At 42.6% G+C, this 23,982-nt stretch overlaps 4 protein-coding genes across 6 annotated transcripts; 1 reads left to right on the forward strand and 3 right to left on the reverse strand.

Annotated features, from left to right (window-relative positions):
- Positions 1 to 1,504: 1,504 nt before the first annotated feature.
- On the reverse strand, positions 1,505 to 6,715 carry LOC120827792 (inward rectifier potassium channel 2). Its single transcript, XM_040190898.2, has 2 exons — positions 6,542 to 6,715; positions 1,505 to 4,542 (listed from the first exon to the last, which is right to left on the reverse strand). The coding sequence occupies exon 2, from the start codon at positions 4,292 to 4,294 to the stop codon at positions 2,978 to 2,980; it is 1,317 nt and encodes a 438-aa protein (XP_040046832.2). The 5' UTR covers positions 4,295 to 4,542; positions 6,542 to 6,715; the 3' UTR covers positions 1,505 to 2,977.
- Positions 6,716 to 7,795: 1,080 nt separating this feature from the next.
- On the reverse strand, positions 7,796 to 11,783 carry LOC120827793 (inward rectifier potassium channel 16-like). Its single transcript, XM_040190901.2, has 2 exons — positions 11,677 to 11,783; positions 7,796 to 9,078 (listed from the first exon to the last, which is right to left on the reverse strand). Exon 2 carries the CDS (start codon positions 9,050 to 9,052, stop codon positions 7,916 to 7,918), a length of 1,137 nt encoding a protein of 378 aa, XP_040046835.2. The 5' UTR covers positions 9,053 to 9,078; positions 11,677 to 11,783; the 3' UTR covers positions 7,796 to 7,915.
- On the forward strand, positions 11,680 to 17,042 carry LOC120827790 (5-hydroxytryptamine receptor 3A). 2 transcript variants are annotated; one of them, XM_078083720.1, is made up of 9 exons: positions 11,680 to 11,800; positions 14,223 to 14,362; positions 14,450 to 14,494; positions 14,570 to 14,676; positions 14,764 to 14,933; positions 15,314 to 15,429; positions 15,860 to 16,070; positions 16,161 to 16,319; positions 16,395 to 17,042. In XM_078083720.1, the coding sequence occupies exons 2-9, from the start codon at positions 14,267 to 14,269 to the stop codon at positions 16,649 to 16,651; spliced, it is 1,161 nt and encodes a 386-aa protein (XP_077939846.1). In that variant the 5' UTR covers positions 11,680 to 11,800; positions 14,223 to 14,266; the 3' UTR covers positions 16,652 to 17,042. The 2 variants fall into 2 exon arrangements, with proteins under 2 accessions (XP_077939846.1, XP_040046830.2); XM_040190896.2 differs by lacking the exon at positions 11,680 to 11,800 and adding an exon at positions 13,961 to 14,118.
- A 570-nt stretch (positions 17,043 to 17,612) lies between these two features.
- Positions 17,613 to 22,726, reverse strand: LOC120827794 (proton channel OTOP2). Of its 2 annotated transcripts, XM_040190903.2 has the most exons (7): positions 22,593 to 22,726; positions 21,190 to 21,560; positions 20,967 to 21,103; positions 20,819 to 20,877; positions 19,211 to 19,353; positions 18,270 to 19,114; positions 17,613 to 18,186 (listed from the first exon to the last, which is right to left on the reverse strand). In XM_040190903.2, the coding sequence occupies exons 1-7, from the start codon at positions 22,667 to 22,669 to the stop codon at positions 18,016 to 18,018; spliced, it is 1,803 nt and encodes a 600-aa protein (XP_040046837.2). In that variant the 5' UTR covers positions 22,670 to 22,726; the 3' UTR covers positions 17,613 to 18,015. The 2 variants fall into 2 exon arrangements, with proteins under 2 accessions (XP_040046837.2, XP_040046836.2); XM_040190902.2 differs by lacking the exon at positions 22,593 to 22,726 and having other exon boundaries at positions 21,190 to 21,795.
- Between the last annotated feature and the right edge of the window lie 1,256 nt (positions 22,727 to 23,982).

The raw sequence follows: 23,982 nt of genomic DNA on the forward strand, positions 1-23,982 counted from the left end.
TCCAGACTACACGCACGTCCTCCTGAGAGATAAATAAGCCTGGCATTTTAACACACTCTAAATGTATGTGTTCATACTGTCTCTAAGTACTGAGTACTCTAAGTACTGAGATGAACCAGGGGTGTTTTTGAAGCTGGTAATAATGGCACAAATGCCACACTTTGACTTGTCATGTTCTTTCTTTTAGTTTTGTAGCATGCAATAGGTCCGCTTCCCTTTATGTGTTATATTTTAACAAATTACTGCATTTAGCACAAAACAAAATCATGTGTTTACCGTGTTGACATATCGTTTGTATTCATCCATCTGACCTAGAGGTCAAGCGGACATGTTTAATAAGGCTGTTCAGGGGAATCCACCAGAGAGACGTCATCGGCATCATTGACTCTGTGGACAACGCCGGCTGTCAATTTCTCTCAAACAGCTCAGCCGGCACAAACCGAGCAAACCAACAACTTCTTCAGGCGCGCGTCGTCTCGGAGCTTCAGTTGCTGGAGAACAGCAGGGGCCTTTTTCAAAGGAGCAAAGGTCACCGCGGAAAAAACTGCATTAGCTTTTACATCAAGTAATTTAAAATGCGTTTTTTGATCAGAAAAAGGGGAGAGTCCTCATTTCCTCTACAAGCCGGAGCTTTGTGGCGGTCTCATTGGCTAATGTGGAAAATGCCCCGAGGCAGCAACCACTTCCTATGTAGAACCAAATCAAATCGGCTCACTGCCTCACTGCGGACGTGTCTGATCGATAGAATCCTCGACTGCGTCTCATGCTGGCGGAATGCAGCTGTGGATGGAAACTAACTAAATTTACTGACAGTTGTGTCACACTGCAGGCGCACGTCCACCTCTGAGACGACCATATAGATTCTGTTCTGCATTCCGCGCTGGATTAGACGCACAGTCATTTTAAAAACCAAGGACAAAGTGAGCATTGTTGTATCATATATTTTTGTATCGATCTTTTCAGATTGGGCGGCTAATTGTAGACATCGGCATTGTTTCTACAGACACTTAGCGGTGCAGAGTACACTTATTTTCCACTGTTTATTGGGAGAGATTGAACGGACGGAATTAGACGTTCTTTCCATCGCCGTCACTGAAAATGACTTCGGGCGGAGGCGACTGATATCGCGCGGGGTCTCTCTGGGCTTTTCACAGAACCGGATGGAGTCAGTCTAGTGAATCATAGTAAATGATTGTGTGAGCTCTGACGGCAAGCAGGCTGGTATTTGGGCCGCAGCTCCAAATTAGACAAGCACAGCTAAAACCGTAGAGCGGGTCTCCAGATGTCACACATTATGGGTCAAAATGCAAATCAGTGGAAACTTTGTGCACAGTGGACCGCGGAGGCATCGTTTAACTCAGGTAAACATAGAAGGGGTTTCTAATAATTAGTAATAAGTTAGAAACTCATACACATGCTGCCAGTCACTGAATCGCCTTTGTTTATTTACCTTCAATAATAGTAGTGTAATACTGTTTGTTTAAGAATAAAAAAAAAAATCGAGTTTATTTTTTGTTTTTTTTATTGAAAAAAGGACCTAAAATGTTTTCAACAACTGCAATGTCAATACACAGTATTTGCATAATAATTTACAAAAGATAATTAAAAAACTGTACAGTCTCTGGTTTGTGCAGGAAGGCAGGAAGACCCTTGTAGAAAAATGAAGAGCTAAGACAGGAGAAAGGTCAATTTGAGAACAGATGACATGTTTTAATTCTAATTCCCTTTAGCAAAGAAGCAGTACAGCGTTCAGCTTCTACTGATCTAAATGTGTCACAACAACAGTTAAGAAACATTAAAGACCCTTCTTATGCAGGACTGAAGTCAAGTGCCCTTTCAGAAATAACAAATAACCGCACAAGACCCGCAGTGGTTAAGCATCGGCGGTAACCACGGCTACCAACATCATGTGTCCAACATCTGCAAGTCCGCCACGCCAAAAAACACTGATGTTAATTAAAGCAGACTACGTCAGAATAAGCTCAACAGCAAACCGTTGTAGGTGAGGATAAAGTCTGGTTTCATATCGACATCAACTAACAGATGAGTGCCGGTGGTTGTCTCCTTAATACATGCACACATCTGGCTTTAAGTTATTAAAACAGTCTGTGTTGTTATGTGGGGGAAAAATTCTCTGGAGAGCAAAAAGTACATTAAAGCTTTGGAAAACACATTGATAGAATCATGCTCGTCTACATCTAGAAATAACATTATAGTTTGCATCTGCAATCTTCAAAATAGATACTTTAAAAGACAAATAATACATTTTGGCTCCAAGATCTTCCTCTAAACATATAATATGTAACTTAGCAGCACTTATCGCCAACATTCATGACCTTGGCTCAGGGTTGAGCTTACCGTCACGTTCTACCACTGACTGGTATTGCACATAAAACCATAAAGACCTGCGAGAAGTGGCAGTATACTGCCCAGTGAATCACCTCTTAATGCCTCCTCTTCCTGTGACATTTATTGCAGTGTGTGCTCAGAGTGCCTACAGCAGGACTGAGACTTTTTCGTTAAGGCGCACGTTGCAAGATGATGGCCCGGAGGAGCGTAGTGTCCTTTCCTGTGTCCGGCCATGAGAGCAACACCAAGACCACCTCATTGAAGAGGGCCGTGAATATACTTCGCTAAGAGACCAGCTCATTAACCACCGGTGACCTTTTGTGCAGGAGGTGTGATGCTGTAGATGGTTTAGTAGCCTTTAAAACTTCTAAAAATATTCTAAGAAGGGTGGACTGCACAGTGTGTAAGGGAAGGCATCTTGCCTATATTATACGTCTAGCTCCATGCCACCAGTTCATTTATCACCGCTTTCACCATAACATTTAATGTGTGTGGTTCACAAGCGTCTGCAGTCCGCAGCCTTTTACAAACTGTCATGCTCTATAAAGAACAGCCATCAGCTTCAGATTCATTCATTTTAACACACACACTGTGGTAGTTGCCTCTGTTTTTCTTGTTCTACCTGCAGTCATATTTCAGATTCTGCTGTCAACGGCCTTGTTTCCAAAGGCAAAGAGTCCAGATTGCCATCAGAGTCTGAGACCACATCCGTGTTTGTGTGCTCCAGCGCACCGACCTCAACACCCCTCACCTCCTTGTTTTCCTCCACATCGAACTCCTCCTCCATCTCAACCTTTTCGAGAGCCACTTCGTTCTCGTAGCAAAAGGAGTTCCTCGAGCTGGAGGCGTCCGACTTCCTCTCGGCTAGCTCCCTGGCGCTACAGTGGGGCGTGCTGGGAACCTCGTACGTGTTCTCAAAGCGAGAGTAGTCGACTTTGTAGTAGTTCTTTTCTTCAAAGAGCACCGGCTCGAAGCGGTAGCCCCACAGGATCTCGCTGCCCAGGTAGGAGCTGCGACACTGAGTGGTCATGGCCGTGGCCTCCACCATGCCCTCCAGAATCACTACGATCTCAAACTCCGACGTCTCCAACTCCTGCCTGCTCATCTCGTAGAAAGGGCTGTCCTCGTCGATCTCGTGCACAATGGTGATTGGCGACACCAGGAAGATTCTGTCGATTCCGCTATCGAAGCCCACGTCAATGTCCATCTGGTCGAGAGGGATGAACTCTCCCTCGGCGGTGGTGCGGGTCTTGAGCAGCTGGGCCCTGACGTGGGCCTCCACCAGGTGACTCTTCCTGAGGTTCCCCACGCGCCACATCAGGCAAAGTTTACCGTCCCTCATGGCCACTGTAGCATAATGGCTGAACACCAGGGTCTCGTTCCTCTTTTTGGGCTTGGCCATCTTGGCCATGACCGCACCGATGATGAACGCGTCAATGATGCAGCCCACGATGCTTTGGAAGACGACCACGAAGACGGCCACGGGGCACTCCTCCGTCACGTAGCGGTAACCGTAGCCGATAGTGGTTTGTGTCTCCACTGAGAACAAGAAGGCAGCGGTGAAGCTGTCCACGTTGGAAACACAGATCTGAGTCTTGTTGTTTAAGTCCCCGTAAGAGAGGGCCACCACCCAGAAGACAAAGCCAAAAAACAACCACGACAGCAGGAAGGAAAGGCAGAATATGAGCAGCATCCAGCGCCAGCGGACGTCCACGCAGGTGGTGAAGATATCGGCCAGGTACCGCTGGCCTTTCTCGCTCATGTTGATAAACTGCACGTTGCAGTGGCCGTCCTTCCTGACGAAGCGGTTCTGATGCTGGCGCTCCGTGTGCACCTTGTTGACGTTGCCGTTCCCGTAGCCATTGGGGACGGCGATAGTGGCCAGCTTCATGCCGTCTTCCTCAGAGGACACGATGCTGTATCGGTGGCTTCGCACACTCCCCATTGCTTCCGCCTGGGGGGGCTGGGCCGGTTCTGCTATGGAAAACAGTCTAAGTTTTTGGTAGAAGCGTTGGAGAAACAGTTTCGAAGGATCTTGGGGACTAAATCAAGTAGAAAAATGAGGCCACTCGATCCTGCAACAACAGGGACGGTGGAGGGCGGGCCGGAGATTCTGCAGGCGTACTGTGCTCCTTCAGTGAGGGCGGGTCACTCCTCTCTGACCGCTGCTTTGGACCTCATCAGTGAAATGGGCTGTGGGAATTACAGATAGAGAGAGAAATAGTTTTATTTTACAGTAATATGGTGCAGTGTGCGCTCAAATTTAGCAGTGCTGTTCTTGCACACGCAAATATAGAAACAGTGTGCGCAGTTCAGTCACAAAGCACAGAGATTGCGTTGAATGTGCATTATTAGTAGATAAAAAAACCTTAGCAGTTAGATAGCTGATTATATGGGAGAGGATATTTACCCTGCTTAATACAAGCATTAATTAGGCAGGTGGAGCTGTCAAATTACAGATCAAGTTCATGTCAATCCAAGCGGCCGCTCGAACAAAGATACAAGTAGCAGCCGTGTGCAGTCTCATCACGGACATGCGTGTGAAGGCAACATGTCACTTTTGGACTCCTTATTACATCAGTGCTATTTTATCTGGGTTACGAAGTGCACATTTTTTTTAGTTTCAATAAGACATGTGATACAATAGTGAATGCACAGCCACAGTTTTCACCACTGCGTCATGGGACAGAATTTAATGTACCTTGCAGCAGTTCAGAGAGGATGGGTCGTTTTCTCTGAAACCCACGCTAACCTTGCCTCATATGTAATAGGGCAGCAAGGGCAGCTAAATTAGAAAAGCTATTGACTCGGTGTGTGTGGCAGGAGAGGTCCATTAAAATGCAACACCACAGGCTACAAAAGTCCATGGTCACCCAGATATGCTCTGCTAGTGCCAAAATAACTTCCTATTGCCACTTCTGATTCATCCAAGGGTCAATTGTGTCACAATTAAAATATCCAAAAAGACTCGGCGGATGATTTCACTTCCATGGCATTTAAATAAATAGTTATTTATTTTTTATATTTGAATTTTTGTATTGCATCAGCTAATGTTGTGTGCATTACACTAAAGTGATCAAAACTACTTTGGGGATAAGATACGCAGAACAAGGTCACAAGTCCCCTGCGTCACCTTTGTTTTCTCAACTAATGATGTCACTGCCGGGGCAAGTAGAAATAGCAACTTGTCCCGCACACTATTGGGAATATGGGGTCCTATTTACGCGTAGCTCAAAGGATGCCAAATAATTAGGTTCAGTAGATTCCCTGATTTTAGTTGACAATGACCAAACTGTAAATTGGTTTTAATGAATTACTTATATTTTTGGTCTAGCCAAGGAGCAAGCTGGCCAATCAGTCGACATTTTGTTTAAGTATTTTTTATCCAATCGTGGCATTCAGACAAGTCAAACACAAGACTGCACTAAAGCCTGCACACATTACACCGTATGAGAGGAAAAGCATTCCAGAGATACTTTTATCCAATGCAGCCTGCAGCAAACAGTGCATACTTTTTGGACACAGGTGACCCCAAGTGTGAATTACTTCTCTGGCTTCTTGTGTTGATACGCATGTGATACATGAGCTCATTGCAGCTCCCACTTTCCAACTCTGATTGCAGCTGGGATCTTGGTTACTGAGCTTATCTGTTCACCATATCACATGTTACTGCAGGTTGGTACATGGTGACAGACCGAGGCTTCCAGAGGCTGCACAACCTGAGATTGTTTGTTTTGCATGTGTTCTCAATTAGAGGGACCAGCTGAGGCAGATGGAAAACTGGTTACATAAAGCTGCTCTATTTTGTTTTAACACCAATCAATATCTATGGCGGATCATTCAGCAGACCGGATGTTTCATTATAAGCTTTTATGGCACCATTGTACAATATCAGTCTATTTAGATGCTTTGATAATTATAATATTCTAGTAAAACTAGATTACTAGAAAATGATCCTTTTCACTCTCCATCACTATTTATCGTTGAGCTTTAAATTATAGATCCAGTCCACATCCTGCACTCTGCAGTAAGAGAGTCTAAAAAATGAAAGATTTCAATTATTTTTATCACCGTACATGTTTTTAGCATTTTTACAGTGACAGGGATCAGTACTTGCAGTGTAGCTCCATTACTCATCCCACATCACTCTCCTGATACGTTTCTCCCCCCCCAACCCGCTTATTACACCTACCTGTTGGTTGTAGCGGTGCAAGTCTGTCGTTTCCTTGTTGTAATACGTCCCGTATGCGCCACGTATACCCACTGCAGCACTTTAATTTTCGCTTCTCTTTTATTATATTCACTTAGCTCCCCGTCTGTCACTGCGAATTGTGCCATTACCCTCTCCACCAATACTGACGAAGATGTTTGTCACTGCAAAGAGGAGACTTTAATAGCGCGTGTGTTCGGCCCCGCCCCCCCGCGGCCGCAACGGCCAATAGAAACCTGCAGCGCTTGTTTGAGGTTCCGAGTCCAAATGGAAGGTGCGTCATTTGTCAGAGTGGGAGACGAGGAGAATAAAGGGGGAAAAAACTCACTTTTAGGGGAGAAGTAAATATGACGCTGGAACAAAAAAACGCGTGTCGACGTGAGTGCGAAGTATGCTTGAAGAATTTACTTAAGTTGTGAAACTCTACCGTATTGTTTTGGGCATTTTCTGTTAAATAACAAAACAGATGAGTCCAGAGTACCTCTGCGGTGAAACTACACTCAATGACCACAAGGTGGCAGTGAAGAACCGCAGAGGGGATAAAAACATGATCGCTGGCATCGATTTATGTCATTGACATAAGCTTTCTGTAATTATTGGCATACTTTAATTACATGTACATGATAATTATGTTATTATTTATGTATTTAATATACTTCCCATTAACTATTATACAGTATATTTTTAACTTAAGAAATGAAGAATTGTAAATGTCCTTTATTTTCATTTTGAACCTCTTTTGATCCTTTTTCTTCTTTTGTGTCACTTTGTTATTAACCAATCAGAGATGGTTACTGTAGCAGGCCGCGTTCTGAGAGATGGGGGGACTAGGCAGAGCGACAAACAGAGCGAAGTTGTAAATTGAGTACATTCTGTCAATGTACTGTTGAACGTCCAAGTCAAGAGCCGGGAGTTTTATTCAACAGTCTGAGGTGTTAAAATGTGAACATGAGCCGGATGTTGAAGCGGTTTGCAACCTTCATAGCCAAGTATGGTCTCCTGTTAATCAGCTAGCACGGAGTAAAGACTCTATGAAACGCCTTTTTTCTAGTGTCCAGGTACTGATAAATGTAATGATATATGTATTTATTTGAAGTTAGAGGATTGGAGTTCATTATTGATGGTGCCTTTCTCTCTGCGTGTGACCACCTCTCCGCCAGGCAGTTCATTGAGGAGGAGGAACAGTGAATACCGATAATGTGTCAGACGTTGTGCAGTTTGACAACTTTCAGTATGAATCACATTTTTTATTGCATTTAATCATTAACATGATTAACGCATTTCAAACAGCATATAAATATATTTACAGAGGTACATCTTTTCAAATCGTCCATCACAAGTACACCTTGTGCTGCTCTACAAAAAGGTTTGCTGCACCACTTCCTCGGTGATGCGAGGGTTCACCGTGCGAGTGTGTCCTGCTGCAAAGACACGAGGGCGGGACTGGCTGTCCTCTGCCGGACGTCCTCTACGGTGAAACTCCTCGGCGCTGAGCTGGGGCGCCTGCACCCATGTGGTCGCGTTGAACAAAGCGTAGTCCACCCTATAGTGCCCTCTGGTCACTTTCACCATCTCCTGGAAGCGCTGGCCCCAGCGGATGTCTGCCGGTGTGTACGAGGTTCGACTCTGGTGGAGCATGCCGGTGGAGTCGCCGGTGTAGGTGAACGACACCACCAGCTCAAAGTCGTCCCCCGGCAGGTCGCCGGGCCCCAGGCCGTAGAGGGGACTGCCGGGCTCCAGCTTGTGGATGACCGTGGCGGGCGTGGCGAGCACGATGTCTTTGTCCTGGATGTGCAGTTCCTGGTATGACATGACGAAGGACCCCTGTGGCTGTTTCACGGGGCGAACTAACATGGCCCTGGCGACACCCTCCAGGATGTGGTTTCCCCGGAAGTCTCCAAGTCGCCACGACAGACAAAGGCTGCCGTCCCGCAGGTTGACCACCGCGCAGCTGCTGAAGCCGACGGTCTGAGCTCTTTTACGGGCGGATGCCATTTTGGTGACAGCGATACCGATGATGACGGTGTCGAGGAGGCAGCTGAACAGATCTTGACATGTCACCACAATGACGGCTACAACACAGTTCTCGGTCATGCCCCTGAAGCCGTAGCCGATGGTCGCCTGGGTCTCCATTGAGAACAAAAAGGCTCCGGTAAAGCCGCGCACGTTCTCCACGCATGGTGCGTTATCTACATCGCCGACGTCCCCGTGCACGAACGCGATAAGCCAAAAACAGAGACCGAAAAATAGCCAAGAGAGGATGTAAGAGAGGAAAAAGATGAGGAACATCACCCTCCAGCGGATTTCCACTAGGGTAGTGAAGATGTCCATCAGGTACGGGCTCCATTCTCCGGGGGCCTTCTGGAAAACCACAGGGAACTTTCCATCCTGCCGCATGTAACGCAGCCGCCTGCCCTCATTCTTCCGGCCCACTGTGTGTACCGTAGTGTAGAAGGTGTCGAGGACGGCCTGCTCACCGCGCTCCATCCTCATTTCGAACAGGGGCGCCCTTCAGTTTCCTGTACAAAGGAAAGAACGTGATAGAAGTTGCGGTTGGCATGTGAGCGGGAGTGACAGTATTTTGCTTTATCACCTGCGAGTGAAATGCAAAAGGTTATTAGACTACAGGCCTTTGTGTTTGAGGAAGCAGCCGAGGTCAGTCCGCTCCTCGGGCCATCAGCAGCAAAAGATTTGTGATTCGGGGGGTGAAAAATGTAGTACTGAGCGCATGTGGTTCTCGCTGGTGGATTATTTACCACAAGTTTCATTATAGTACGGACACTGCTGTTGTGCGAAATGCTTCATATTAACTCTTAATGCCTTAATGACCACATGCAATCATGCAGAAGAATTAAAATACCGACACAAATAATAATAACTGTTGACCAGTGTGATGTTCATAATGAGAATTTGAGCTAATGCATGATTTACACGTGTCACTCCTAGTAAGAAGCGTGAACTCAGTCATAGAATTTATCAAGACAAACCGAAATGTCAAACAACGTCAACTCAGCTTGTTGTGGGCGAAGGTCACGTCAAATGAACATTATCTGTGATATTAAGGCTGCCCGATATTAAGGCATTGATAAACGCTCAGACCGTGTCCGGGACCGCTATCTGTCTGGCATGTAGGACAATAACACGGTACAGATATGTTCCTGTTTATTTTTATTGATGGGGAATGGCTTTGGAAGGAGACCAGAAGAGACAGATTATCGTTCTACGATTAAGGGACTTTTGGACTTGTTACTTTCATTAGAAATATGCAGTCTGTGGGATGATTAAAATAGTTATCTGTAATCTTACTAGTTTCTCATCATTACTGCCCCTAGCTTCAAGTAGTGGTAGAATTTGACAGAAAATGCAAATATTCAACACTTGTTTTACTCCTATGATCCTTATGGTTAAACAAAGTCAGCGGTCTTTGCCATTAGAACTCAACTTTCCACACATGTCCTTAGGAAATGTCCTAAGATTGCACATACGTCGATTCACTTATCAAAACCTCGACCTCTATCACTGCCACACAAGGTTAAATTATCATCCTCAAACGACCCCTGACAGCGTTCACCGTCAAATGTTTCCTCATACTTTAACCACCTGCTTTTGAGTGTCACATAAAACACATCAAGGCCAGGACACTGTTATCGCTTTCCTATGGTGTACTGCAGTGATCTGGCAGCAGCTTGAGTTGTCACTCATGAAAGGCTCCGTATCCGGTTTATGTTCTCGCTGATCAATACGTCTTTTTAAGCCGTGCTCTTTGTTAACAAAACGTTTGATGTTTTTATCGTTTAATTGAGTCAGCGGCGAACATATGCGATCAAGGACAATCGGAATCAAATGTTACTGTCGGCTTAAATGGGTTGTTAACAAAGATACAATAGAAACAATAGATTCAATCAGATATTTATCGCTAACACTTTCTATGTACACTTAAAATGCCTTACAATGTGCTTCTCGAACTGTGTAATTATAGTTACAAGCCCTTGTAAATGTTCATAACGCTTTATAATCAACACCTAAAACATTTGATGTATCAAGTCAATTATTAGAAATCTCTTATATTATTATATTATTAGTTTTTGCTACTAATGCACTGTAGGAAATGTTACCCATATATCTTTTGCATTGATTGACAGTGCTTCAGTAATGTTCTGGCTGGTGGTGACAGGTTTTGAGAGGAAAATGCACGGACAAACCACAAGTTACCAAGTTGACGTGCACTTTAAGCTTGTTGGATTCTTCATGAGTGTCACAGACTAAACTCAGTTGACTTCCACCCGCCAATCCCTAAGTCCACAGAGGAGGACGATAACCGGCTTCAGGACAATCAGGCCGACAAAAAGAGTCGCTGTGGCCCCCCTGCACACCCTCCTCGCGTTACACAGTTACAATGAGCAGGGGCAATTACCAGCAATGGCTTATGTTGGTGCAACAGCTGGTAGTGGTTCTAATCTCCCTTTGTTTGTATGCACGATGTACTATGTGAGTATGTTGTGGCTCCGACTCTCCGAGGTTAGTTGGACCAATAAGCTTCAGTGTGAAATACATTTTCTGATTCCTGCAGATATACTGGATGTTTTATAACTTATACTTATTATGTGTACTGGATCTATTTCAGAACTCTCATGTGTAGTGTTTTATTTTATTAGGCTAAATGCTCAAAATAATTCAAAAGAATCTAGTTGATGTATTAAAATGTGTTTGTTTGCCCATACTGAACATAGGCTGGAAAACATCAAGCTGCAATATGTAAAAAGAAAAACAAAATAAAAGTATTTGATGATGTACACTTTTTCCCAATAATACTTAAAATTGTGGTTCTATTCTTTTGCCCATGAGTTAATGTTAATATTATTTTATGCATCTTGTAGTAAATTATTTCCCCTCCAACTGGCTTAACATTAGTATATTGGAGTATTCTGTTGACTGTATTCACGATCCCACTGCATATATCTTGTCTAAACATTTCTTTACATTTAGCCTATTAAAATATTTCGAGACAATGTTTACCTTCATAAGCGTAGAAACACAAAGTTCATTTGTTTTTCTCCTCTACATAGACACTTGACCAATATATGTCGAAAACAGCATCTTTAACAAATTCGACTTACTTGCAGGGGGAATTCGAATTTTCTCAGGTGTCTCAAAGGCCGACCATCAAACAGAGTGTTGCCCCGGTGAAGTGACCTCAGAGTTAGCTGCTTGCAGAGTGTTTGGGGCCGTCCTCGTCCTCAGGTAAAGTTCCATTTTGTTTTAACATCACAGCAATCTCTTCCCTCTGAACCCCATTGGACAATCTGGGAGGATTTATGACTTATGGAATATTTTAAAAGGTCCCTGACAGACCAGCAAACATTTGCTTTTGAATGACGAAATAAGAAATTTAAAGGGAGAGAAATGTTCATGATGTACAGATCATTTGCAGCTATGTATATTTCAATCATTACTCTTTGAATTTCTATAATTCATTAGACAGAAAGTTAACCTTTAGTCTATCGGGATTTGCTTTGTCTCAGTTGTCCTCAGTTGGCTTCTGATAAGACAAGAGCTTTCAATTAGGCCGCAAGGTCACACTTAACTTTTAAATCTTTATTGCAGTCATAAGAGCATCCACAGCTGTTACAAAGAGGTCGATCACATCAAAACACCTTGTTGTGTTTTTAAAAATCGAATATGACACCCCCATTACATTGTACCACCTGCGTGATTTATCACATATTAATAGTTTCATGTGTGAAGACAGAGATAAGAGAAATTCCTCTGAGAGATAATTTGAAATGACACCAGCCAGTCTGTCATTTACAGGCAGCGACTATATAACCAAGGAGTGAAAACAGACCAAGGAAACAGTATCCCTTCCTTATGCAGTGCTTATGTATATGTACAGTATACATATATATATATATATATATAATAATATATATATATATATATATATATATATATATATATATATATATATTAGATATAGATAGATAGATAGATGTTTGTAGATGTTTTTCATTTTCAATTTTGAAATGTTTGAAATGAATATAGAAATATTATTATTTTGGCCTTGTTTGCTCCTGAGGCTGTTCTCCCAGTCCCAAATAAAAAAAATGCGAAGTTGGATAGTGGTCTCGCTCTTTCCTGTTGCGTCTAAGACCAGGTCCTAACATTAGGGTTGCAAATTTCTGTATTTTACTTATAATGATTGATCATTGATAAGATACAAAACGCAAAACTTTTTCTCAGTTTAAGTATTATTTGAACAATTCTGGCGGCACATTAAGTATGTGAAACATTAATTGATGAAGCACAAACAATTTAAACGAACATATTAATAAAACAATAAGGCTCTCGGCGACTGTGGGTGAGTGGGGAGCACGGTCATCCTCCAATCAGAGGGTTGTGGGTTTGATCCCAGTCCTGGCTAACCCGCATGTCGATGTGTCCTTGGGCAAGACACTTAACCCAACATTGCTCCTGTAGCTGCGACTACAGCGTGTGATTGTTCGTTACTGATGGGCAGGTGTCACTGTGTATGGTTCTCCTGTCCTCAGTGTGTGAATGGGTGTGAATGGGTGAATGATGTCATGTAGTGTTAAAGCGCTTTGAGTGGTCGGAAGACTAGAAAAGCGCTATACAAGTACAGTCCATTTACCATTTTTCATTTACTCTCTCGAAACGGACCCTCTTGTCCGCCTGTCGTTATTCAACAAAAGGCGCCGCCAAACAAAAAAAAGTCAAACGGGGCGGCCTCTTGTAGTATTAAAGTAAATATACATGAGCTCTGGAGAAAATGGTATACAAAACATACTGTACATTGTCGGTTAATACATTTTTAAATTAAATTCTTTAGTTTATGTTTAGATCAGAGTTGTGATAAAAGGTTTGGGTGGGCCGCGAAATATTTTTAAATTGGGCCGCGGCATTCTTGAGTTTGGGAACTGCTGGAATAGGAAGACCCCATGATATAACTGTGCAATATAAAATGAATGATACTTCTAATTACTTCTATAGATTGTAAAGAGATTGTTGGCCATCATGTCAAAACTAAAATTAAATAAATGAATAATTAAAAAAAGACAAAACCTGAATATGTTTTCCAGCTGTCAAAACACATGTGTATATAATGGCCGTAACGCATCCATGACTGGGAGACATTTACTTCAACTCGGGCCTCTATTGTTGTCGGCCTCCAGTGACCGTCCTGTATGACGACCACAGTCTCATCATAATGCAGAATAGCATGACGAGCCATAATCCCAGTGTCTGTGTCTGCTGACGGGTAAACAGAGAGCCAGACTACTGCACTTGTGTTCCGACTGTTTACACAGGATCACCTTTCGCACTATTGTCTTGTGGTGTGCCAAGTTGGGCTGTAATTACCTGGCTAAACGTCACAGTTGGGCCTATTTAAGCGTCCTGTTAGGCTGAACCCTGAAGGGATGCAACACGGCTGGAAGTCAATCTGCAGTTTTCAGCCATATGCAAATTCTACTAGCCAGAAATGTTGAGATTTCTAAGCCACAGTTTTTGGAAGGCAGTTGTCGTACTGACTTTACTGACAGGTGAGTGTGATGTGCCTCACAGCACAATAATTCGAGAGGTAGAAGTACTGAAGGACTTATAGAATCACGCAGAGGTTTGCTTCACTTGTATCTCTCATTTTCAGGATATGGACATGCCCAATGCACAACTCGCCGATGTCTGGCTGAAATGTTAATAAAAAAAGAATATCTATCTCAGCCACAAACTGAAAACTGCACCCAGAATATTTTTGTGAAATTCCTCGAGTACCAGACTCTGTCAGTTGTAAGTATTGTTTTACCAGATGGTCATCTGAGGAACATTTTGAGCCAATGAGATTGCTCAACCACATTTATTACTTTTTTTTAACAGGACACAAAGAGTCTCATCTTGATAAGTCGTCTGCGAGCCACCCTTGTAAGCTCCAACATACAAAACAATAGTTAACAAAGGGTATGTTTCAGTCACAATAACTTTGATTTGAAACTACAGGAGTGGACGGATCCTGATCTGGCATGGAACACGTCAGTTTACCAGTTTAATGAAGTCATCCTGCCAGTGAGTAAAATCTGGTCCCCAGAGCTCCATGTCACAAATGGGTAAGTCACAGAACAGAACCCAACTATCACTGCAAATTCACTTCATATTCATTTCACAGCTGTGTGGTTTCTCACCTTTGTTTCCAGAATAACAACACAAATGTCTCACAGCTCCCCTGATCTGCTGGCAAACAGTAAAGGCACAGTGATCCACAATGTGATCATAAACGCACAGGTGATCTGTGAAGTCAACCTGTTCAACTATCCCTTCGCCAGCGATAAATGTCCCGTTGCCATCCAAGGCTGGTCGAGGAGGGGTGAGCTCAGCAATTCACCAACACATTTAATACAGCATTTGATTGACATTTGAGGGCAGATTGACTGTCAATTTGCGTAATTTAATTATTTAACACATTGTTAATTCTGAAAAAGATATTGATCCATTTTCTATTGGTCATTAATGGTTGTGAGGTTTTGATATTCCAATCACTAGGCCATTGCCATGAATTAAATTAGCATATTTTATTTGCTGCTCATCAGAATCCAAACGGTTGGCAGGCGTGTTGTGGGTGATGTCATTTCCATGTTTGGATCTACACGCAGAATGAAAAAAAAATTCTGATTATTTATTTTTGAACTGTCCATGACGCATTTCTCTGTAAGTGAAGTCTTCTTTTAAAAAAGCTGTTTCATTCAGGATGTGGTACGAATCTGGTATTCGGTGAATTAAAGACAGTTATTGGGTCCAGTGGAGATTGGGAAACTGGCAATGCAACGCTCGAGAGACAGAGGAGTGACCGCAATTACATCCTGGTAAGTTTGTGAGCTTATAGAACATTTATACTTTGTATAGGTAACGATTAACCAAATCTTGGCAAAAGTGGTAACAAAGAAACAAAACAGCAATTGACCTGTTTGATTGGCTCGGGGTGGAACTCAGTCGGGGACAAATCAATAGTCAATCAACAGAAAAGAAGTCCGCAATCAAACATTTCTGGATTCCAGTTCCTCAAATGTGAAGACGTGTAGCTTTTCTTTTTGTAGACATAATGTTAGATGTTCAAACAAAACAAGGTGAATTTCGGTTTGAACCTTTCCACTATTTTCTGCCCTTTTGTGGGGGGAAAAAAATTCTTATTTGTTAAAACTGTTTTCCCAAATGGCAAGTCTTCAAGCCAGGAGTTCTGAAACCAGTTGAAAAGCAGTTTTTATATCGTTGCATCAATGAACTCTGTCCTGTCAGGTGCCGTTGAGCATCAAAAGTACCCAACCCTTCATCACGTTAGTGCTGCCCAGCATTCTGATTGTCATAGCCGACGTGGTCAGTTTCGCTCTGCCGCTGGGAGGAGGTGAACGCAACGGATTCAAAGTCACTCTGGTGCTCAGCTTCACCATGTTCCTCATCATCCTCAACGACGAGCTCCCGGGAGACGGCGAGTGCAGCCCCATCATCCGTCAGTCCCCACTCCATGCGTTCACCGCAAACAATTCACCTCGAAATACACCAAACGGCGTCACTCACCGCCTCTTTGTGTGTCCCGCAGGGTTCCACTTCTGCTGCTGCCTCGTCATCCTGGTGGCCAGCATGTTGTGGTCCATGGTGTTGACGCGGTTGTCCGCGGAGGGCCGCTTTGGTTTATTCCGCCAATCCAAAGGGCCGGTGTCAGGGAACGCAGGAGGCGGGAACGTGAAGGAAGACGAGGGTGAGGAAGACTCGACTGTTATTAAACAAAAAAACTAAGTATGACCTGCTCTGATCGCGGCTTTGTTTCCTGCAGAAGTCAAAGCTGAGGTTGGTGTGGACGTGCTGGGCGGCGTAAAGGACGATGGTCAGATGCTCAGAAAGGTGGTCAACTTCCTGGAAGCTCTTGATGCAAAGACACGGGAAAGTGACAGAAATCAGAGGTTTGCCAGAAAACTGGACCACATATTCTTCTGGTTCTACTTAATTTGTGGCAGTGCATACCTTATTATCATGAATTCAGTGATGGTTGCGTATGAATGTTCAGTTGACCATTTCGAATTTTGGTACTAATAAAAGACAGTCACTATAAAAACACCTTAACTGAGCTGTCCAGATTCAGACATGCTAATCTCAGCTCATATCTGCTACATTTGTTGCATGTGTTTGAACTAACTTTCTTTGTGTTATATAAAATGTTTTAGTGTTAATTTTTACTTATAGTTTACTTCTGGGTGTTTTATTGCATATTTCTAAAAATCAAACAAATACATGAGTTTCTCCTTTACTCTCTTGGTGTCATTTTGTGTCACATGATTTATGTGAGTAGTTTTAGTGGTGCATTGGTTCAACAAGCCCACGATTCCAATTCTGTATTGCGTTTGTAGGGTCACAGTTTTATGTTAGTTTGTCAAAATCAGTGTTTGAATTCAAAATACATAAATATATAAATCAAGCAAGTTAAGATCATTGCCTCTTCTATGTCTTGGATCTCCTATCAAATAATGATTATGTTTGTATTTAATAGCGATGCAACAACGTTTGTTGGTCCTTGAATACTTCCTTAACAAAAGTAAAACTGGAACGTCTAGATACAAGACCATGTTGCTTCAGTCCTCAGCATGACTGACATCATTCATGAAGACTGTGATATTTAATGTACTGTGAAATGTTTTTTACTAATGAAATGGGAGAAAAAGACAGATGACGTTGCATGGCCTCCTGTAAACACTTTTGTTCTGTCTTTGCCACCTAGTGGTGAAATCCTTTACACGCAGGCTGCACTACATTACTTTAGACTCATTTTTATGGGTATTTTGTGCACCTAATGGCCCCTATTTCAACCAGATTAAACGCAATGAACTTAGATTGTTTCTAAATATTTTAAAATGAATTACAGTTTGATTTAAACAATATAACATTGTAGGAAGTCCAACATCCATGTTTAAAAAGTAACAAATGTATTACCTGCAAAAAGATTTTTGGTATACAGTATACAGTCGATTCAGAGGCTAGAAAAGTCCCACAAAAGGGCTGCAACCAACAACTACTTTAATTATTTTCTTAATTAAATCAACCACTCAGAACATTTCAGAACATTGTTAAATTGGATGGACACCAGCTGTGTACTACAACTTGTATTTGTATTAATAATGAAGAAAATTGATTTATTGATTTTTATTTTTACCAAATTACTGAGGCTGAAGCATAAAATGTGTCATAAAAGATTAGCGTAGCAATTTTTGGGGGATTTCTGAAAATAATATTTTGAAAACATTTCAATTGGTACAAGGTTTAACATCATGCAGAACATTGTTCGACAAAAATTCACTTCACCAATGTATTGAGAAACAACAAAGAAACATAAAAAAAACTACAATTTATACAAAACTACTTTAAATTGTTAAAATATTGGACTGTTGTACGCTCCTGGAGCATTATGAGGTCAGAAAAACCTCAAACAGACTAGCGACTGAATGCATGCGGTAAAAAATGCCGAAGGGAAGTCCGATATTTACAATCGCAGCCCACATGTTTAATTTGTAGAATTCCGTTTCAGTGTCGAGGTCAAGCTGGGGACGAGCACCGAATGCCGGCATGATCCACAGCTGTCAAAGACAGAAAGGAGAAAAGATTTAGCATGTGGGGAATTTTGGAGCTGTAACCATGAGAGTGTAAGAACGTTACTCACTATTATGTTGCCCAGCAGCAGAAACGCACAGACCTCCTTCAAAATCCGTCTCTTCCACAACAGCTTGGGCTTGTGCTCGGTCGTATGTCCGTGCAGACTGTGTGAAGCGACGGCCGGACAGGGCATCGTGTCCTTGTCTGATCCATCAAAGTTGCTCCCCTCTTCGCCCGGCTGAGGCACATATGGATTTTGAATCACAGTGGCCGCCTGCACCTCGTGGAAGGGCTCCCGGTGTAGCCCTTCGATGATGAAAAAGTTTTGCAGGCCGATTTGGATCACCATCAGGACAGCCCAGGCCAGGTTGAGCCTGTTCAGGTAGCCTTCGGCTCCAGTTGCAGCCATCGCTACAATGGTGAAGTAGCTGATGATGAACTGCCCCAGCGAGGTTCCGATCAGCAGCCCCACATCCAGGCTCCGTGTGGGGTTCTTCTCTGATACGTGCCCCCTGTGGTCCACCTTGTAGATGGCACAGCCGATCACAGTGGAGACCGACATCAGGGTCGCTATCACTATATTCATGACAAAGTGCATAAACAATGCTTTGTCTTTTTGGTCATCATCACCACCTCCGTTAACCATGGCCATCTCATACAAGACGAAGGTCGCCAGACCCGACACCAGAAGAAGAATTCCTGCCACAGGACCGATTATTATACTCTTCAAACGGAATTTGATTTTGGCATCACATTCTTCTGTCACTCTGCCCACATTTTTCCACATGATGTAAGCCATGGCTGAGGCAAAGAGACTGTACTCAATGTTGAAGGGGTACAAGTAGTAGTAGGCCTCCTTGAAGATGCTACATGACGTGTAGCTGCACGTGCACGCTTCGTCTCCATAGCCCGCTGTAAGAAACAACGAGGGACAGGTAGGTAAGTATAACGTTTTGGTGATTTACTCATTACTATATCTGCTTTGAATGATGTATCTGCTTGGATTACTTTTATTGATGTACAGGCTCCGCCCTGAGATTTGAGTGATGTTGCTCGGACTTTCGGGTGCTGCGTCATGGTTAACTGACTCCTCAGTCACTGCAGTCATCCACACAACGAGGTTTGTTGAGAGGGTGAGCATCAGCCCGCACCTAAATAAGAAGAACAGAGGGAATCAAAATAAAATAGGGCTGTCAACATTAATGCATTAATCTATGCGATTAATGTGGCCGAGATTAATGCAACAAAGTTTTTTAACGTAGTTAACGCTGGTTTGTTAACTTCCGGTTTACCGGAAGTAAACCGGAAGTTGACCACGGAAACGAAACGGCCACTAGCTGCAGTAAATTACATCAAGATGGAGAGAGCTTTTTGTATTGGAATTAAAACAAACAGGTGCGACATACAGCAGAGAACTGTGCGGAGGAATTACTCCACGTGTCAAACGGAAGTGGGGTGAGTGGCAAAACGGAGCACTTAAAGCACTGCTTTGTTAAGCTACCTGCTAGGCTAAGCTAGCTGCTATGCAACTTACATCTTAACATCTAACGTTACCCTGAGCGGCACAGTATGCAGAGGACCACCACTGTGTCTTTAAAAGACGTGGTTTGAAAATGTTCTGGCTAAATTTGGGGAGATTGTTGGCACTTGAAACACAGCCGTTAAATGATGGAGAGTTGAGAGCAAAGTGCACGAGGACAGCAGGAAGAGTCTCTAGTTCAACATGTTCCATCTGGTGGAATTCTGCCTCCAAGATGATCAAATGTGTGTAGTTTTGTGTTTTAAAATAACATTAACAATTAACAACAGTGTCTAAAATACACACTTTCTAAAGTGATTACTCATTACTTTCAAGATGTAGTCTTTAGACAAGAAAATAAAACATTCATTATAAACAACATTGTAACAACAACAACAATACCATTCATTAATCACTATTAATTGAGATTAATGAATTTAAAAATGTGCGATTACTTAGTTAATTTTTTCTATTGATAATTTTCGATTGGCAGCCCTAAAATAAAAAAATAATCAGACTAAAATAGTTCTGATTTTTTTTACTCAATGTCAGATTTATACAAAATTTAAAGGCACAATCTATATCCGCTAATAGTAATAGCTTTGCTTTCGATTTAATTTAGTTTTCATATCAAAATGTTGTACATTGTCTTATCCACTAGATGTTTTGATGATAAACTATCGGTAGAAAAATAACTGGAAACTATCTTTATAAGATATCAATTAAGTCTTTTAAATTAAGGGTTTGCTATATGGAATATAATTTTAATATTTGCTGAATATGAACGTTAGCTCTGCGGAATTGTGATAAGCATTTTACACTATTTATGGCATCTTACTAGCCAAATGACTTGACCAATCAACAATATAATCTGCTAACCAATCAATATATGAAATATAATTATTGTGGATTGCAGCACTCTTTGAGATAAGCATGATGAAAAATAAGGTGATATTTGCATACTTTGAATGCAAATGGGGGAGTTGTCTGATACTTACAGTGAAACAATTTTAACTAAAATACAAAAGGCTAAAGGAGAAAGACTCATTTTTAAGCAGAAACCTTAAAAGACAGTGAGTGGTCAATGAATTACCCACCGTGTAAAGTTCCTTTGTAGCTGCACACAGTCCTTGGCGTGCATCCACAAAAAGTATGTCTGCAAATCGATTAGACACATGGCATTAATCCTTTTGCAAAAATAAAGCCTTGAGTGAATGAATTAGCATACTGTCATATGCATTTTACCTGCACAAGTACAAAGACGAGTTGCACCGCAGGAAATGCAACCTTAACGGCAGAATCGCACTGGAGGTATCCCGCATAGCTGGCTATCTTAAAAATATCCATGAGGATGCTGAGCAATCCAAATAGCACAAGTCCTCCTTTTAGGAAACAACGACTTGTTAAACATCAGGATCAGGAAATAGAAACACTTTCTCATCCTAAAAGATGAGACATATTGACTTACCCCGGAGCCATATAGGTCCAGCACGGCCATCCTTGAAGTCAACAGCATTTTCTTTCCTGACCGTGTGGATGAGATAATAAACCATCCAGACGGAGGTGAGGAGGAGGAGGACTATGAGGAAGATCTGCAGGTCAGTGCTGCCGATGTTCACCTCATCGTTGGCACTGCCGCTAACCAAGACGCAGCCCAGGATCAAAACGTTCATACAAATGATCCCAGACAGAATCCAGCCCCAGTTTCGACCCGTCTCCTTCAGGACTCCAGTGGGAGGAATGTCGGGGTCGGGCTCGCACGCGCTCTCCACTTGACTCGGTACAATTATGTTGTTGGACAGGTGAACCTCCTCCGTCTCCTGGTCTTTGGCCGTCATCCTGCATGGTTCAGAGGGATTGCCGGTCTTCAAACACATCCTTCGCTTTGTCTGAGGCCGATTGACAAATGAGTCGTGTGATGCACCTTGTTCCGTCTGGCGCATTACAGGTTTAGCAGCTACACCCACGTATTGCACACCCGTAGAGGCAGACTACCAGGTGAAGCCTTTCCACGGACACAAAAGAGTGGTTTCTAAACAGCTATTAGGATTGAATTAGCCCTTCTTTGGGAAAATTATTGCATCTTTACATTGCTGTATAGAGTGTGAATCCAGAAACACGTTAGCATGGATAAACTAGAAGGAAAGTCATCATTACTACAGCTCCATCTAAATGAAAGTTAACTGAAATAATAACGTGCGTGTAAAAGCTCTTGTTAGCAAAATGGAGCTCTTATTACAGTCCCACAAAGGAGTGACCTATTTGTAAAGAAGTTGAGGTTTAAGGATGCCTGTATGCGCCTGATGCGGTGTGATCCTGGAAAGCTTTCGTCGGGGTTTTATAAGAAGTCTGCAATAAAACATTTCTGGATTCCAGTTCCCTAAATGTGAAGATGTGTAGCTTTTCTTTGTGTAGACATAATGTTATGAACTGCTAGATGTTCAAACAAAACAACATACATTTCAGGGGGTAAAAACAATCTCTTATTTGTTAAAACCGTTTTCCCAAATGGCAAGTCTTCAAGCCAGGAGTTCTGAAACCAGTTGTAAAGCATTTTTTATATCGTTGCACCAATGAACTTTGTGCTGTCAGGTGCCGTTGAGCATCAAAAGTACCCAACCCTTCATCACGTTAGTGCTGCCCAGCATTCTGATCGTCATAGCCGACGCGGTCAGCTTCGCTCTGCCGCTGGGAGGAGGTGAACGCAACGGATTCAAAGTCACTCTGGTGCTCAGCTTCACCATGTCCCTCATCATCCTCAACGACGAGCTCCCGGGAGACGGCGAGTGCAGCCCCATCATCCGTCAGTCCCCACTCCATGCGTTCACCGCAAACAATTCACCTCGAAATACACCAAACGGCGTCACTCACCGCCTCTTTGTGTGTCCCGCAGGGTTCCACTTCTGCTGCTGCCTCGTCATCCTGGTGGCCAGCATGTTGTGGTCCATGGTGATGACGCGGTTGTCCGCGGAGGGCCGCCTCGTTTTATTCCGCCGCTCCAAAGGGCCGGTGTCAGGGAACGCGGGAGGCGGGAACGCGAAGGAAGACGAGGGTGAGGAAAACTCGACTATTATTAAACAGTATTAAACAAAAAAACTAAGTATGACCTGCTCTGATCGCGGCTTTGTTTCCTGCAGAAGTCAAAGCTGAGGTTGGTGTGGACGTTCCGGTGCGGCGTAAAAGAAGATGGTCAGATACTCAAAAAGGTGGTCAACTTCCTGGAAGCTATTGAAAAGCTGGAAAGACGCGGGAAAGTGACAGAAATCAGAGGTTTGCCAGAAAACTGGACCACATATTCTTCTGGTTCTACTTAAATTCTGGCATTGCAACATTACCTACCATGAATTCGGTAATGGTTGCACTAACTTTCTCTGTATTACATCAAATGTTTTAGTGTTCCTTTTTACTTGTAGTTTACTTCTGGGTGTCGTATGAAGATGTGTTATTGCATATTTCTGAAAATCAAACAAATATAGGAGTTTCTCCTTCCTGTCATTTTGTGTCACATGATTTATTTGAGTAGTTTTAGTGGTGCATTGGGTCAACAAGGCCTCAATTCCAATTCTATATTGCGTTTGTAGGGTCACGGTTTCAGTTTGGTTTGTTTTGCACATACACAAAAGAAAAAATCAATTTCCTATGTGTTTGAATTCAAAAATATTCTTCAAGGTAATTGCCTCTTCTAGGTCTTGGATTTCTTATCAAATAATGGCTAAGCTTGTATTCATTGGTCGTTGAATACTCCCTTTACAATTTTAAAACTGGAACAAGACCATGTTGCTTACGCCCTCAACATAAGTGACTTTATTCATGAAGACTTTGATATTTATTAACACCCTCTGCCTATTTTATAATATATGTAAACAAATACTAAATGTGTTGAAAAGACGGGTAACGTTGCATGGCCTCTGGTATAACACTGATGTTCTGTTGTGGCCACCTAGTGAAAGCTTTTACTGCACACAGGTCACCTGCTGCACTTCATTACTTTAGACAGCAATTACATCTCCGTTTTTGTCCACCATTAAGTCAAAGGCTGTTTAAGGACAGATACATTTCAGCAGGTGAATACAGTATTATTGCAGGACCAGTCAACTTTAGTCAGATACGATTTTACAGCTAGAAATGATAGACATAAGTTTGTTTTTTGTAAAAAAAATCTATTCAAATAGTTCAAGGGTAAATTTGTTTTTGTGTAGAATCAGGCCAAGTGACATTTGCAAGTATACATACGTTTCACAAACGTATCTTTACCATATTC

Source organism: Gasterosteus aculeatus, chromosome 11 (assembly GCF_964276395.1).
Source record: "Gasterosteus aculeatus chromosome 11, fGasAcu3.hap1.1, whole genome shotgun sequence".
In the NCBI taxonomy this organism is placed as follows: domain Eukaryota; kingdom Metazoa; phylum Chordata; class Actinopteri; order Perciformes; family Gasterosteidae; genus Gasterosteus; species Gasterosteus aculeatus.

Excerpts from the sequence above, each read along its gene's own strand:
- LOC120827790 (XM_040190896.2), top strand. The coding sequence starts at position 14,058 with ATGTTGAGATTTCTAAGCCACAGTTTTTGGAAGGCAGTTGTCGTACTG. Across the intron at positions 15,430-15,859 it reads GTGACCGCAATTACATCCTG|GTGCCGTTGAGCATCAAAAG; the intron begins GTAAGTTTGTGA and ends CTGTCCTGTCAG. Across the intron at positions 16,071-16,160 it reads CGAGTGCAGCCCCATCATCC|GGTTCCACTTCTGCTGCTGC; the intron begins GTCAGTCCCCAC and ends TGTGTCCCGCAG.
- LOC120827792 (XM_040190898.2), bottom strand. The coding sequence starts at position 4,294 with ATGGGGAGTGTGCGAAGCCACCGATACAGCATCGTGTCCTCTGAGGAA.
- LOC120827794 (XM_040190902.2), bottom strand. The coding sequence starts at position 21,664 with ATGCGCCAGACGGAACAAGGTGCATCACACGACTCATTTGTCAATCGG. Across the intron at positions 21,104-21,189 it reads TGGACCTATATGGCTCCGGG|GAGGACTTGTGCTATTTGGA; the intron begins GTAAGTCAATAT and ends GTTTCCTAAAAG. Across the intron at positions 19,354-20,818 it reads CTACAAAGGAACTTTACACG|GTGCGGGCTGATGCTCACCC; the intron begins GTGGGTAATTCA and ends CTTCTTATTTAG.
- LOC120827793 (XM_040190901.2), bottom strand. The coding sequence starts at position 9,052 with ATGAGGATGGAGCGCGGTGAGCAGGCCGTCCTCGACACCTTCTACACT.